The sequence below is a fragment of the Chrysemys picta genome, chromosome 2, assembly GCF_011386835.1.
Source record: "Chrysemys picta bellii isolate R12L10 chromosome 2, ASM1138683v2, whole genome shotgun sequence".
In the NCBI taxonomy this organism is placed as follows: Eukaryota; Metazoa; Chordata; order Testudines; family Emydidae; genus Chrysemys; species Chrysemys picta.
In genome coordinates this window covers 204,171,226-204,187,345 of record NC_088792.1, presented here as the reverse complement: position 1 = coordinate 204,187,345, position 16,120 = coordinate 204,171,226, and the positions used below count along the sequence as shown (strand labels likewise).

The window sequence follows — 16,120 nt, the reverse complement described above, 5'->3', positions numbered from 1 at the left end:
AGTGCAGAGCAGCTCCACTTCCGTCATGAGACATTTAATTAAAAAAGGAAGTGGAAGTGGAGAGGTATCATGGAGCTCCATTCTGTGCTTAAAAAATAACAAAAAGCTGAGTGGTGGTGGCAACGTATACAGAGCAAAGGAAACCCTCTGAGTTATGGGCAGATCCATCACTAGCAGCAGTTTTCATGATAATTAACATTACTTTTAGGGTGGGAGAGAACAATGCTATCTACATAACACTAAAATGTGAGACAAAGAGAACAGATGCATTGTGTACATGTACAACTCAAGTCATCCAACTGATAAGTAATTATGTTAACAAGAAAGCAACAATACAGCTGCCTGTTAGAAAAGATTGATATATGTAATGATATGTTACAAAGGCTACTGCAGTAAAGTACTGCTATAAACTGTTCTGCTAAATAGAGGTCAAGCAGAGTCACTTCATGTTGCTCCTGCTGACACATGGCTATCCTGTGTGATTAGTAATCATTGAATACTGATTTTATGTGCTAGAATAGAAGGGCTGGCTTAAATCTAAAAACATATTTTTGTTTTAAATGTGTTGTGTGAATTGTAATGCTTGCAAAAGGAGCTGACCTGATGTCTCTAGAGACCAGTCTTCTCTTTTTGTGCAGGACATGCACAGACAGGCAGCAGCAAGTGCAAACTTTGACAGACTGCTCAAAAATGCCTCCTAAGATGACTTAGAAGAAGTGCTTATAGAGGCAAAAGCAGTTCATTTTTCTATAGCTGAACCTCCAGTGGTGATCCCAACTGAGGAAATTGTAAGCAGAAAGAGAAGCTAAAGTTCTCAAGTAAAATATAATTATCTACCTCATCTTAAGGGTCTGATCTGATGCCCATTGAAATAATTTAAAATACTCCCATTCACTTCAGTAGGTATTGGACCTGACCCTACCAGCAGAAGAGAGAAATTCACCCATGGACTTTCCATGATTTCCTCAGACCTTTAAATCAGGCCTTCTCCAAAGTGCTGCCCCTTATAGAGACTCTTCAGGCCCTTTTTTTAGATCTGAGCAAAAGCAACAACACCACTGAGCCAAAAGCAAAGCACAAACTGCTTTGGCTGCAGATAACCTCCCGTGGAATGGTAACAGTTTCAGACTGTCACTAAGCAAGCTCTCTATTCTAGAACTTAGCCACCCAAACATCTATAAGATACCTTTGTGGTGATTTACTGCAGTGATGCCTGCAAATGGCTGCAGAGACCAGTTTTATATACAGCACAGTTCTGTTTTATATAGTCTTTCATAATCACATGCTTTACAAAATAATACAATGTCTGTATAGGCACAGGCAACTGTTATATACTCAGCAATAGCTCATACATACCCTTGGCCATAAAAACCTCTTCTACTGAAAGAGTAAACTTTCCTCAGGATACCAGTTATTGCAATTTTTTAATAAATAGAAGTGCCAAGTGGTCATTAAAGCCATAAATCACCCCAGTTTCTTGAATATCTCATCCAGAGAACGGTACCTTTACTGCAACACCCTCTCTATTGCACTACACCAGCAGATATAGATATAAATCTAAATTTTAGTGTGGCACTTGAACTCAGAGGCTGGCGCTATCCATTGGTCACTTGGTTAGTGTACATTGACTCTGCAAGGGAGGAGTGGTTATCTGGCTTTCTGACATTCAGCAATGCCTGATGGCTTCCACCTTTCACAGTAATACATTGTATTTCTAATAATGTAGAGTGGGAGTTTCAACAGTGCCAAAGAATGTTAGGCACTCAACTTCCAGTGACTTGAGAGCTGGACCACTAACTTCCATAGGCACTTTTGAAAGCACCTTCTATTCAGAGCTTTACGCACGAATGAATTAAGCCTCACAACACCTTTGTGAGATAAGTATTTATTTATTATCCTCTTTTGACAGATGAGGACACTGAGCCACGGTGAGTCAGCGGAAGAGACAGAAATCCCCTGACTCTCACTGCTGTGCTTCAGCCACTAGATTGGGTGGGCCCCTTCTGTGCTTTAATCCCTCCTTCCTTTCATTTACTATGTAGACAGGGCCGCCCAGAGGGGGGGTCAAGTGGGGCAGTTTGCCCCAAACCCCACAGGGTTGCCCCCTGAGAATATAGTATTCTATAGTATTGCAACTTTTTTTTATGGAAGAGGCCCCGGGCCCCCTGAATCCTCTGGGCAGCCCTGTATGTAGATGCCTTCCAAATTTAACTACTACAGTTTTATACCAATGTATCCAGCAGACACCAGAGGGACTGTTCCATGCCTTTTTGATTTCAGCACACAGCCAGCTACTTGCTTATCCTCTGGATAACTAGACCTGGTTCGGGGTTACTTTGTGTCTTCAGCAAAGATATAATGCAGGTGGCAGATTGTTGTTGTTTTGTTGTGGCGAACCTATGGGGAAAGATTCTTTGCAAAGCACTGAACGCTAAAAAAAAGTATTTAACCTGAAATAGTACATAGCCAATGACTGAAGAATTACATTCCCTCAAATCTGGGTTTATTATAAGTAGTAACTGGTCCAGGAACCCTTGTAAAAACGCATACAGGGAGCTCTAGGAAAAAGTGGCTTGCATAGAGCAGTTTGGCTCGGTGACAGAGGGGGGAGGATCATGCGCACAGACCGGGGAAGCGTCAGGACTGGAGAGAGAGACAGCAGCGTTTGCAGTTTCCCTATTTCAGCAGGAGGAGGAAGGACCCTGAGAAAATTGGAGGGTGCAGGCGAGAGAGAAGGAGGGATGGGAATGAGATGGGGGGTAGCCGTTGGAGTCTGATGAATGATGGTTTGTGAGCTAAGGGAAAAGAAAAGAAGGAACCTGGAAAATAGTCATTTGCATCGGACCAAAGAAAAAGCGAGTCGATTTTTCGGGCTGCAAAATAACTTGAGCTGCATCAAGCTGATCCAGAGAGAGGGGAGAGCGGCAGGGGAAGGAGGAGAAGGCTGCCACTAAGGGATTTGCCTTCATTTTATTGAAACAAGCCAGTGCTTAAAAGAAACAGACGAGGGTGGGGGCTGAGGAGGGGCAGGCGCGCGGGGGAGGGGGGGTCTAAAGAAGAAAAGTGTGAGGCTTGTGGTTGGGGAGCGGCAGAAGTGATGAGAAAACAAACGGCAAGGCTGCGGGAGGCTGCTCGTGCTGCTGTGCTCTGCCGAGAGGCTCGCTGCCGCTGCTGCTATTCCTGTGGGTGGACAGGATTAAAGAGCCTCAAGTGCCAGACCCCCCCAGGGCTGCGGCTGCTGCTTCCTCTGCCTGGACCATGGAGACTTTAAATGGCACCAGCCCCAGTGATAACCTCAAGCAACAGCAGCAGGGCCACCACCACCCCCACGCTGAGAAGAAGAGACTGAACCGAGCCCCTTCCCCGGCCAGACCCTTCCTCAAGGATCTCCACGGCCGGGCAGCGTCTGCCAAGCCCCCGCCGGTGCCGCCCAAATCCCCCAGCCTCTCGGGCAAGTCGCCGCAGCAGCCGGGCCCCCCGCCTCAATCCGCCGGGCTCCTGGCCACCCAGAGCCGCCTCTCCAGGCGCAGCGGCTCCCAGGGCGCGAAGGCAGCGGCAGCAGCCGGGACGGGCGGCCGAGCGGGCAGCGCCAAAGCCTCCCTGTGGAGCAAGAAGGCGGCCCGAGCCCAGGAGCAAGGGGGCGGCAAGGCCGGGGCCAGGCAGGCCGGGGGGGAACCGGGCCACCCGCCCGGCAAAGGCAGGAAGGGGAAGAGAGGCGCCCCCCCGCAGCCGGGGGGCTCTCTGGCATCAGCCGCCGGGCCCGGGCTGGGCAGCGGCCATGTGGCCGGGGCAGCTCCGGCCAGGCTCAGCCACACGGACAGCAGCTCCGACCTGTCCGACTGTCCCTCCGAGCCGCTCTCCGATGAGCAGCGACCGGCCCAGGCCGCCAGCAGCGACGCCGAGTCCGGCACCGGCTCCAGCGACCGGGAGCAGCCGCCTGCCCCGGGCCGAGCGGGCACCCCGGTGCCTGGGGCCAGCCACCCGCTGGGCGCCCAGCCTTCCCCGGAGAGCCCCGCCGGCCAAGGGGCGGCGCAGCCAGCTCCGCCCTGTAGCCCGCAGCCCGCCTCGCCCGCCCCCGCGGCGGGCAAAGGCAGCGCGCCCGGGGAAGAAGAGGCGAGCTGGGGGCGAGCCGCCGAGAACATGCGGCTGGGCAGCAAAGCGCCCGCCCCCTGCCAGCCGCCGGCGGAGGAGGAGGAGCTGCTGCGGGAGATCGAGGAGCTGCGCTCGGAAAATGATTATCTCAAGGTAAACAGCGCCGAGGGGAGGAGCCAGCGGGTGGGCGCATCCCCCCAGCCCAGGGAGGCGGTGGGGCACCTTCCTCCTCCGGGGACCTGGGGCTGAGCACGTGCGGGTGGTTGGGTGGAGCTGGAGCTGGTGTGGTTGGAGGGGTGATGGTCTGTGCGTGCATCGGGGGTAGATGGCAATTGCTGGGTTCTTTCCCTCTCCAGGTAAACGGGGTGGGGGTTGTGCTCGTGGTGTAGAGGGATCATGCTGGGGGATGCGTGAATGGGCGAAGGGCTATGTTCATTGAGTATGGATGTGACTCAATTGTTGGGCACTTCCCCGTCAACTATTTGACAGTGCAGTAAAACTGGCACTTAGGGCTCCAGTGACTCTAACGGTTGTGATCCTTGGTCTCCAGTACAAGGCATTGTAGTAGGCTGGATGAAACTTTTGGAAGAAGAGGGGTGTTGACGGCTCTATTTTGATTCTTAAAAAATATAGTCTTCCATAAAAGGTCTGCTGTACTGGGATATCTGCTGAAAGGAATCCAGTACATTTCTCTAAGCCAGTGTGTGGCAACAGAAGCAATAAGGGTTGGATTCTTTAATTAAAATGCCGTAATTGTGTCAGTCTAAATTCAGAAGCTGTTATTCTGAAACCGAACTAAAGTTAGCATCTCTTGGGAGTAAATCGCCCACCAAAATCAGTGTTCAAATTTTGCATGTTATATTCACCAAAACTGTGTAAAATAAATATGGACACACAGTATAAGTACATGACCATTTGACCTTTTGACAGCAGTGTGAAGATCTCCCAGGAAGTAGTGCCATGGCAAAGCTAAAAAGGGCAGATACAGGATCACATGCATTAGTTCCTTTTCTCTATAAAAGCCTGATTTGTGAAGTCTCTGAATGCATATAAATCCAGTGCAGTGTGCACTGTAAGGCTGTTATGGTTAGCCGGTGTGTGATATTTCAACAATCCCTAAACTTTCTTTCTATCCAAAGCATTATTATGCTTTCTCTGTTGAATACACACGAAATATCTTCCACAGTTTAGCTTTTCTTTAAACTTTTTTTTTCTCACTTGAAATGGAAACAATGACTTAGTGTTATACTATCCATTGTTATATTACTTTATCATAGCAAACCCAAGTCATTAATTGTGAAGTACTAACAGGTTCTGGCTGAGATCAAGATCAACAACTAAAGGCATATTTACACTATTATCCTAGTGTAAAAATACACTTTTCTGTATTAATTCTGCCTCCTCTCACTTATGTATGTATTCTATCCCCTTTAATTGGGACTGCTACTGGCTGAACTGGTCCGCTGGAACCTTTAACTGGACATGTACATATGTATGATCTTTTGGTATGGCAAAGAGATTACATTCATAAAGCTCTATAAATAAAATAAACTGAGCTAACTGGGTAATCACACATACCGTACACTGGTTCTTGGATACAATCTTTGTTCTCTGGTTTTGCAAAAGCCTCATCCTGCAGGCTTTACTCAAACAAAACTGCCATTGAAGCCAGTAGGAGTTTTATCTGAGTAAGGACTGCACCAGAACAGAGCCCAAAGAACAGGTGATTTGGGTAACCCTGAAGGAGAGAAGGATGATACATTAGCAGAAAGAGGGACAGGAATTATGAAAATCTAGTGATTTGAGTAAGGACAAACCCACACTTAAAACTCTGCATTGGTACAAATGCACTGATGCAGTTGCCAGGGCCAGCTCCAGGCACCAGCCGAGCAAGTTTGTGCTTGGGGCGGCAGATTCTATGGGGCGGCGGCGGCGCAGAGGAGGGGAGCGCCCTGCTGGCAGCGGGCTGCATGCTCCGTCTGTCCTAGCCAGTGCCAGGTCTGTAGCAAGCCCGGCAGGGCAGCCCACGTATTTCCCTCCCCGCCGACCGGAGCGGAGCGGAGCCTTCCCGGCAGGCAGCGCAGCGGTCGGGGCCGTGAGGCGAGCGCCCCGCTGAAGCCCTGGCTGCTCCCCTTTTCTCTCTCCCCCCCGCTCTTCCTCCTTCCCCCCTGCTAGCTGGGGCACGTCTGCAGTGCAGGGAGTTCCCCTGCACCCTGGCTCCGGCCGCCCCGCAGGTTTTTTTTTTTATTTTCCTGTTTTGCCGCTCCGGCCGCACCGCAGGTTTTTTTTTTTTCCTCCTTGCTTTTCCGCTCCGGCCGCGCCGCAGGGTTTTTTTTTTTTTTTTTTTTCTGCTTTGCCGCTCCGGCCGCACTGCAGGTATTTTTTTTTTTTTCTTTTGGGGCGGCAAAAAAGCCAGAGCCGGCCCTGGCAGTTGCGCTGCTGTCGTGCTTTAATTAAGACACTCTATGCCGACAGGAGAGCTCTCTCCTGTTGGCGTAGTTAATCCACCTGCCTGAATGGTGGTAGCTATGTCAATGGGAGAAGCCCTCCCGCCAACATAGCACTGTCTACATGGGGGGTTAGGTCGATATAATGACATCGCTCAGAGGTATGGATTTTTCGCACTACTGAGGGTACATCTACACTACAGGGGGGAGTCGATTTAAAATACGCAAATTCAGCTACGTGAATAGCGTAGCTGAATTCGACGTATCGCAGCCGACTTACCCCACTGTGAGGACGGCGGCAAAATCGACTTCTGCGGCTTTCTGTCGACGGCGCTTACTCCCACTGGTGGAGTAAGAGCGTCGATTCGGGGATCGATTGTCGCGTCCCGACGGGACGCGATAAATTGATCCCCGAGAGGTCGATTTCTACCCGCCGATTCAGGCGGGTAGTGTAGACCTAGCCTGAGTGACATAGTTATACTGATATAGGTCTGTAGTGTAGACCAGACCTAAGAGATAGGAAACAATTTTCATCATAGCAAAGAATTAACAACAAGGTGCCTCAACATTCTGTAGGTCCAGTGTTGCTCATGATTTGGAAAGGGGAGAGAGCAGTGACATAGGAAAGCTTGTAGTTGATACAAATTTGTTTAGGTTACTCAGGTCCAAAGAGGATTGGGAGGAACTCCAGAGGAATCTAACCAAGCTAGGGGGAATGGATAACACAATGGCAATGAAGTTCAGTATTGAAAAGTATATTGGAGAGGAAAAATGAAATACTCATACTACTTACTGGGTTCTAAATTAACTATGTTAACTCAGGAAAGACATCTGAGCATCACTGTAGACAACTCCATGAAAACCTCTGCCCTACATGCAGCTGAAAAAGCAAACAAAATGTTACATTGCTGAGGAATAACATGGAAAATGTAATGGTGCATCTGCATCTGGAATACTGTGTGCAGTACTGGTCACCCATCTCAAAAAGAATATTGCAGAATTGGGGTTGAGGCAAGAGTAAAGAGACAAACGATTAGGAGCATGGAAAAACTCTCCTATGAAGAGAGGTGAAACAGAGTGGGATTCTTTATTTTAGAAAGGAGGTAAGGGGGCATGATCAAAGTATATAAATAATGAATAATATAGAGAACAAATGTTGGATTTCTGATCTCCTGGTCTCATAACACAAGAATGGGGGGTGGGGACATTAAATTATAAATTGAAAGGTGGAAAATTCAGAACCAATAAAAGGAAACACTTTTTCATGTAACAAGTAATTAACTCTGGAATTCATTGCCATGGGATGTCTTTGAAGCCAAAATCCTAGCAATATGAAAAAAGGGAATTGGACAATTATATGGATAACAAGGATATCCAAAGTTAATACTAAGAAATTTTGGAAAATATATTAAACTTCATGCTTCAGAGTTTAAGACAATCTGTAACTATTAAGGAGTAGGAGATTTAATGTGGAAGGGCAGATTATCACACAACTGATTACTGTGAAGTTTTTTGCACCTTCCTCTGAAGCATCTGATGCTGGCCATTGTCAGAGACAGGAGACTGGATGAGATGGACCATCGATCTGATCCAGTGAGGCAATTCCTATGTTAAAGAAATCAGTTTAACATCATTTCAAACTACTTCCTCTGTGTTATAGTTCTAGTCTTGTGTCCTTCATTTTGAGTTATCTCCTGCAGCAGTTGGGGCCCTATAGCTGCGTACTCTGCTTGTCTTGAATGTTGACTTTATTAATATGTATTCATAAAAACATTTTTCCATTCTAAAAAACAAAACCACAACATTGTACATGTGGTGAGCTAGTTTTAATATCATTTTTATATATATATAATCTTAAAATTCTACTTTCCTCTCTGATAAGGAGGCTAGTTTTTTTTTTTTTCTTTTTTTTTTGCTTTAATTGAAGGTGGTTTAAAGAATAATGGGTAAACTGTCAGTCATAGATGGACAAATGATGAGATAAATCCCAAAAGATACCATTAATTTGTTGAGCATGTTCATTTGCTGAATTCTCTTGTGTGTAGTCCAGAAGGCAAGGCCAGCCATCACTATCCATTCACCCGTTTCCCTCCTACCAGCTGGGACATGGCAGTTGGTGCAAATAATTTGAAGAAACGTTTCTGGTGTTAATCTGATATGCAGTATATTTTCTTACAAAAAATCTTCAGATCATGGTACTGTTTCAGTCAGATTTATTATAGTGCTAAATATTAATAGAAATTAAAAAGAATTGAATCAACAAACAGAATTATTTCCTTCTATTTATATTTTTAAGATGCTGTTGTCTTTTTTCCCTCCGGTATGCTATGCACAAGCCTTTGCTGAATAAGGTGCTGGTCCTGCAAAGAGGAAAGCATGTGCTTAACTGGACACACAGTGGGCCAGATCTTCAGTTTAGCTATGCCAGTTTACACCCGCTGAGGATCTGGCCCCAGGAGTGCCCTCCTACAGCATGTAAAGTTAAACCTGTGTGTAAATCTTTGCAGGATGAAGATCTAGCTGCATAATCTCACTGCTGTAACCCCCATCTTTTACCTTTTCCCCATCCTTTCAACTATGTCTAAAAGTTCTTCAGGTCATCTTTGTTGTATTCGTAGAGCTTGTCTACATGGCGGGGTTATGTGCTTAAGAAATATATGATTTCTAAAACGTACTAACGTGTTGCGCATTAATTGGTGCATGTAGATCCTGTTGTTGTGCACTAAAAGTTCCGTAAGTGCACATTAACATACTGCTGTTTCAAACAGCACTGCATTAAAGCACACTAGGGACCCTTTAGTGCGCACCAGTGGGGTCTAAATGGACTAATTAATGCGTAACATATTAGTGCACTTTAGAAATCACACCCCTCACCCTCCAGGAGAGTACCTTACTTCTCCATGTAGACAAGCCCTAAGTTATCTATCACACTTCTGGGTATTATAAACCAGTAAATAATAATAATTAGAAAAATTATGTAGAATACCAGTTTTTAAAATGACCAATGCAAAAACACACAAACAGGAAACTTATATTTCATTATTTCTTCAATGTATTAGCCTTCACATAAGCACTTCAAGAAGTGCAAACTGTGAGATAAAAAAGAGGATTTTTGTCATGTTTTTTTTTAATAAAGTTAGATCTCAAGCAAATCAATTCCTTTGAAATCAGACTAGTTTATTTTACCAACAGGCCTTAGGACCTGGTTTAAAATCCATAGTATACCAGGACATCACCATCCAGTTCTTATATTGTGATGGCATTTCATAATTGACTCATTTTCATGTGTTTTAGCAAGCCTCTTTGCCTAGGTAGTTTTATTTAATCTATACAGAAAGAATGGAACCTTCCAATAACTTATATAAGGTATCATGTTATTTTCTGAGGCAAAGTTGTCACATCCACTGTGAAATGTCGTGACTGTTGAGACAGTGAAACCACAAAGCATTCAGGCAGAAAGAGAATAAAAGCTAAGAGAACAAATTTTAATAAATGAATAAGCCCTAGAAGAAGCTAAGCTTTAAATGTAACTAAATGTTTTTAAATCAACCTTGTTTAGAATATTAAGGTGATACATGTAAATTATTACTACTTTTCAGGTTTACTTTGCAGACTGCAGTCCATGGAAAAGGATAAATGATATACTAGTCCTGGGGGGGGAGAGAGAGGTATGTGTGAGTGACTGAGAGAGAGAGAACTCACTAAGGGCTTTATCTGGTGCTCACTGAAATCAGTGGTGCAAGATTGGACCTTAAAGGGTTTTCTCTTGCTCCCTTTCGCATCAGTAAGAGTTTTACCACTGGCTTAGTGGCACCAGAATCAGGGACCAAATTTTACTAGTTCAAAATTTCCTTGCTTTGGCTTCACATCAGATTAATTCAAATCAAATGAATTAAGGAAATGCTTATTTTAAGTAAAGAAATTTATTGGGAATAGTGATAATGTTAAATAATGGATTTTGCTATTCAAAAATAAAGGTGGACCCTTGATAAGAGATGCTGCTTTATAAATCCTCCCATCTTAAGTACTTTGCATGTTTAATGAACAGTGTATGCAAAAAGGTCCTAAGCAAAACTTGAGCACTTATTACAGTCATTAAAGTGCAACTAGTGCTTTCTCACATATACACTATTGGGTAGTTTTCACTGTGTATCAAGTAGCATAACTTGAAAATGCCATGAATGTTACTACACTGTAGGCTAGCACAAACTGTTCTCACAAACAGCATATCCCCTAAAATAGCACTTACATTCTTAGATGAATGTCTTGCTTTGTCTTTCTTAGCAGTGACTTATGCTGTATTTCATTGGAAAAGGGGGTATTCCTGGGTGGGAATATTAATTTTTGTTTAAAATTACAATATGTATAACATGGTTATGCTATGCTTCACAACTTTCAGCTTCTTTTACATTGTAGCCCTTCTCAATTCAATGCTTCTGGATCATGTGTTTGAAAATGACATACAAAGGTGTTTGGATCAATATACGTCACATAGACTACATGATAGTTTCCATTCAATGACCTACAGTAACTTGGTGTGTGTCGTAGGATCTCTATATGACACGAATGATCAGAACTGATGTGACTAATTTTTTCATTTAGCAAGGGTTACAGGGGTTAGTAAAGCAAAAGTTATTGTAGTCTTTCTTTGACATGCCCCTTTCCACACCTAATATGCATTAGTCATGTGGAAGAATAGAGGTAATAACCCTAGGCATCAAAATAATGTGAATCATTTCAGACACAGGGTCAGTCAGCTGTTAGAATGAAATGTCAGTTTGGTAAACAATGGCAGTAGGTCCATGTGCTTTGTTAGCCACAGCTGTGGCTCTGCTGAAAACATTTAATTGTCCAGGGGGCAGCAGAGTGGATTATTTGTATAATGTGATAGACAATAGTTTCCATCTGTAGGTTTTAGTAGATTATAGTAACATTGCACTAGCCAGATGACTACTCCAATTGTTCCAATGGTAGCAGCTAAGGAAATGTACTGAAACAGTAATATCTCTGATTATTTGAATAAAATGCATAAGCTCACAAATGCATAATTCTCCTTTCTGTTTTCCACTGTGGAAAAGCAAAACTTCCATAAAATCACAGGTATTAATCATGTTAGAATTGTCAGAATTCTAAAATTGTTTTGTGCAGCCAACATACTGTATGATAATGTAATGCTACTTGCTCACAACTGATACCAACATTTAAGGATCAATTTAGGAATTTTAAAGTGGTTTGACAGTTTGATAGCTGAATAATAATTTGAGGCATGCAGGGAATTTGCAGTTCATTGGCACATTTTGAAAAAGGCAAAAATACTATTGTTTGATTAAATCAAAAACAATCTTCTTGGGGCATATTCATCTCTAGTGTAATTCTGCTGAAGTCATTGGAGTTACAATCGGGATCAAATTCATCCCTGGTGTAACAGGGTAACCTACATAATGTTTGCAGTGTTGCTGTAGCCGCTTTGGTCCCAGGCTCAGAGAAACAAGGTAGGTGGGGTAATATCTTTTAATGGAGCAACTTCTGTTGGTGGAAGGTACAAGCTTTTCAGCTACACAGGTCTGCGGAAGGAAGCAGTTTCTGAGCTAAAAAATACAAGTTGGGACAGATTTCTAAGCAGAAGGGGTAATGCGTGGAGGTGGTCACTTGAAATAAATTGGGAATTGAGGGTTAGATTGTTATGTGTAAAGGGTTTGAAGTGTGCAGTTAAGGGTAGCAGGCAATGTGATGTGTTACAAATTGTTGTCATGAGCCATAATTCCAGTGTCTCTGTTAAGTCCATGGTTTTAAGGTGTCAAGCCGAGTTATGAATTTAAGTTCCCAGGCCTGCCTTTTGAAGGTGAACAGGTTTCCTCTGAGGACAAGTATTGAAAGATCAGATATAGTGTGATCACTTTGTGAAAAAGTAATCGCCCATGTGATATGGTGTTTTTGTCTTTTATCATTTTCCTGTGTGAGTTCATTCAAGAGCATAGTGATAACTTGTGTAGCTCAAAAGCTTGTACCTTCCACCAACAGAAGTTGGTCCAATAAAAGATTACCTCAACTACCTTGTCTCAACCTACATAATGACATTATGAGATACTTAAAATATGAAAATGGGAATGACCTAAAATTGCAACTCATGAATCTTTTTAAAAAATTGACATTTATCAGGGGTTACCTAGAACTTATGCAGTCACTAGAACCTCGGCAGTTAATGCTATCTTTTTTTCACTGATTTTAATATATAACCTCCTAATTCCAGAACAAATATTGTCGTACATTATAAGCATAAATTGTGTTCCATTTTGTTGGATATTTAAAAAGTTGCTTGTATGTTTTTCAATGTGTGTAATTAGTAGGGCTGTTGATTAATCACAGTTAACTCATGCGATTAACTCAAAGATAATTACGATTAAAAAAATAATTGTGATTAATCGCAGTTTTAATCACACTGTGAAACAATAGAATACCAATTGAAATTTATTAAATATTTTTGGATGTTTTTCTGCATTTTCAAATATACTGATTTCAGTTACAACACAGAATACAAAGTGTACAGTGCTCACTTGATATTATTATATTACATAACAAATATTTGCACTGTAAAATTATTAACAAAAGAAATAGTATTTTTCAATTCACCTCATACAAATACTGTAGTGCAATCTCTTTATCGTGCAAGTGCAATTTACAAATGTAGATTTTTTTTTGTTATATAACTGCACTCAAAACCAAAACAATGTAAAACTTTAGCGCCTACAAGTCTACTCAGTTCTACTTCTTGTTCAGCCAATCGCTAAGACAAACAGGTTTGTTTACATTTACGGGAGATAATGCTGCCTGCTTCTTATTTATAATGTCACCTGAAAGTGAGAAAAGGCGTTCGCCTGGTACTTTTGTAGCCAGCATTGCAAGGTACTTATGTGTCAGATATGCTAAACCAGTGATCTCCAACAATTTAAGCACAAGATCACTTTTTGAATGTAAGTACAACCCAGGATCTACCCCGCCCCTTCCCTGAGACCCCACCCCTTCCCTGAGGCCCCGCCCCACTCACTCCATCCCCCTCCCTCTGTCGCTCACTCTCCCCCACCCTCACTCAGTTTCAGCAGGCTGGGGCAGGGGATTGGAGTGCGGGAGAGGGTGTGGGCTCTGGGCTGAGGGCGAGGGGTTCGGAGTGTGAAAGAGTGCTCCAGGCTGAGCTTGGGGCAGGGGGTTGGGGTGCATCAGGGGTGAAGGGTGCAACCTCTGGGAGGGAGTTTGGGTGCATGAGGAGGCTCTGGGATGGGGCAGGGGGTTGGGGTGCAGGCTTCCGCCAGGAGGTGCTTACCCTGAGTGGCGGCACAGTGGGGCTAAGGCAGGCTCCCTGCCTGTCCTGGCCCCACACCACTTCCGGAAGCTGCTAGCACGGCCCTGCGGCCCTGGGGGGGGAAGGGGTCACATGACTTTGTGTGCTGACTCTCCCTGCAGGCACCGCCCCTGCAGCTCCCATTGGCCGCAGTTCCCCGTTCCTGGCCAGTGGAGCTGCGAGGGCAGTGCCTACAGGCAGGAGCGGAGCACGGAGACTCCCTCCCTCACCACGCAGGGACATGCTGGCTGCTTCCCGGAGCGGCGCGGGGCCAGAGCAGGAAGGGAGTCTGCCTTTAGCCCTGCTGTACCGCCAGACTGTTAGCAGCCGGAGACTGCGATTGACTGGCAGAGGCTCCACAACTGTCTACCGGTTGGTGACCATTGCTAACATTCGTATGCCCCTTCATTCTTTTGCTACCATTCCAGAGGACATGTTTCCATGCTGATGACGCTTGTTAAAAAATAATGCATTAATTAAATTTTGACTGAACTCCTTGGCAGAGAATTGTATGTCTCCTGCTCTGTTTTACTCGCATTCTGCCATATATTTCAGGTTATAGCAATCTCGGATGATGATCCAGCACATGTTATTTGTTTTAAGAACATTTTCACAGCAGATTTGACAAAATGAAAAGAAGGTACAAATGTGAGATTTCTAAAGATAGCTACAGCACTTGACCCAAGGTTTAAGAATCTGAAGTGCCTTCCAACATCTGAGAGGGATGAGGTGTGGAGCATCCTTTCAGAAGTCTTAAAAGTCCAATGCAGACACTACAGAACCCGAACCACCAAAAAAGAAAACCAACCTTCTGTTGGCGGCATCTGACTCAGATGATTAAAATGAACATGCATCGGTCCACACTTTGAATCATTATCAAACAGTACCTGTTATCAGGATGGACACATTGTCTCTGGAATGATGGTTGGAGCATGACAGGTGACATTGCAAACAAGAAGCGGGCAGCATTATCTCCTGCAAATGTAAACAAACTGCCTTATGTTGACCAACTGTGTTGTGTAGCCCAGGCCATAGTTTCACAGAAGGAAACCTCTGGGTATGTCTATGTTGCAAAGAAAAACACATGGCACCAAGTCTCAGAGCCCAGGTCAATTGACTTAGGCTTATGAGATTCGGGCTGTGGGCCAAAAATAGCAGTGTAGACTTTCCTGCTTAGGCTGAATTCTGCGCTCTGAGACTCTTCCCCCCCTCCCACCTTAGTTTCAGAGTCTGGGCTCTAGCCCGAGTGGGACTGTCTGCATTGCTATTTTTAGCTCTGCAGCTTGAGCCCCATTAGCCTGAGTTAATTAACCTGGACTCTGAGACTATGCCATGGATTTTTTTTTTTTTTTTTTGCAGTGTAGACATACCCAAAGACTATGAAGTCTGGAAAACTTGCAGAGTTTTCACTGAGGCACTTTGGGCCTGATAAACTATTATCCTCTAGGAACAGAATAATAAATGTGTGAATGATCAGATACTCACAAGTAGATAATCAAAGTGTAAGAAAGAGTAAATTAAGTTCTTGGCTTATAAAGTTGTGCCTGACTGGTTACACTCTGAAAAGTTCAATTACTGAATCTTTGGCTTCCTGAATTTGTTGCTACTAAATTCTCTTTATTTGTTCTGGAACGAGAAGACTGTATTGTCAGACATTGTAAGCATAAATGACATTCCATTTGGCTGGATCTAAAAAAAAGTTGTGTGTTTTCTAGTTAAAAATCTTTGCTTTATCTCCAGTAATTCCATTTCTTTGTTTGTGTAACTAGACTGACATCTGGAAAGAAGAACTGCTTAACTTTTCCCTAAGCAATATTCTCTCTCTTCCAGGACTTCAGTGGGAGCAGAATCAGGCTCTTGTCATCATGAGATGAGAGGAGACTCAAAGTGCTTAGCATGTTTAGCCTAAATAAAAGAAGGCTGAGGGGCGATATGATTACTCTCTATAAATACACCAGAGGGATAAATACCAGGGAGGGAGAGAAGTTATTTAAGTTAAGCACTAATGTGGACACAATAACAAATGGATATAAACTGGCCATCAACAAGCTTAGGTTTGAAATTAGATGAAGGTTTCTATCCATCAGGGAGTGAAGTTCTGGAACAGCTTTCCAAGGGAAGCAGTGGGGGCAAAAATTCAAGACTGAGCTTGATAACTTTATGGAGGGGATGTTCTGATGAGACTGCCTATAATGGCACATAGCTGATCTGCAACTGCTAGCAGCAAATATCTCCAACGGCCAGT

The 16,120-nt window shown here is 44.0% G+C and overlaps 1 protein-coding gene across 5 annotated transcripts in view; it reads left to right on the top strand.

Moving 5' to 3' along the window:
- Positions 1–3,118: 3,118 nt before the first annotated feature.
- Positions 3,119–16,120, top strand: part of MTCL1 (microtubule crosslinking factor 1) — a 196,429-nt gene continuing 183,427 nt past the window's right edge. For all 5 annotated transcript variants that reach the window (XM_065585255.1, XM_065585257.1, XM_065585254.1 and 2 more), the window contains exon 1: positions 3,119–4,245. In XM_065585255.1, the coding sequence (XP_065441327.1) occupies positions 3,259–4,245 (987 nt within the window). In that variant the 5' untranslated portion in view covers positions 3,119–3,258. The remainder of the gene's footprint in view (positions 4,246–16,120) is intronic.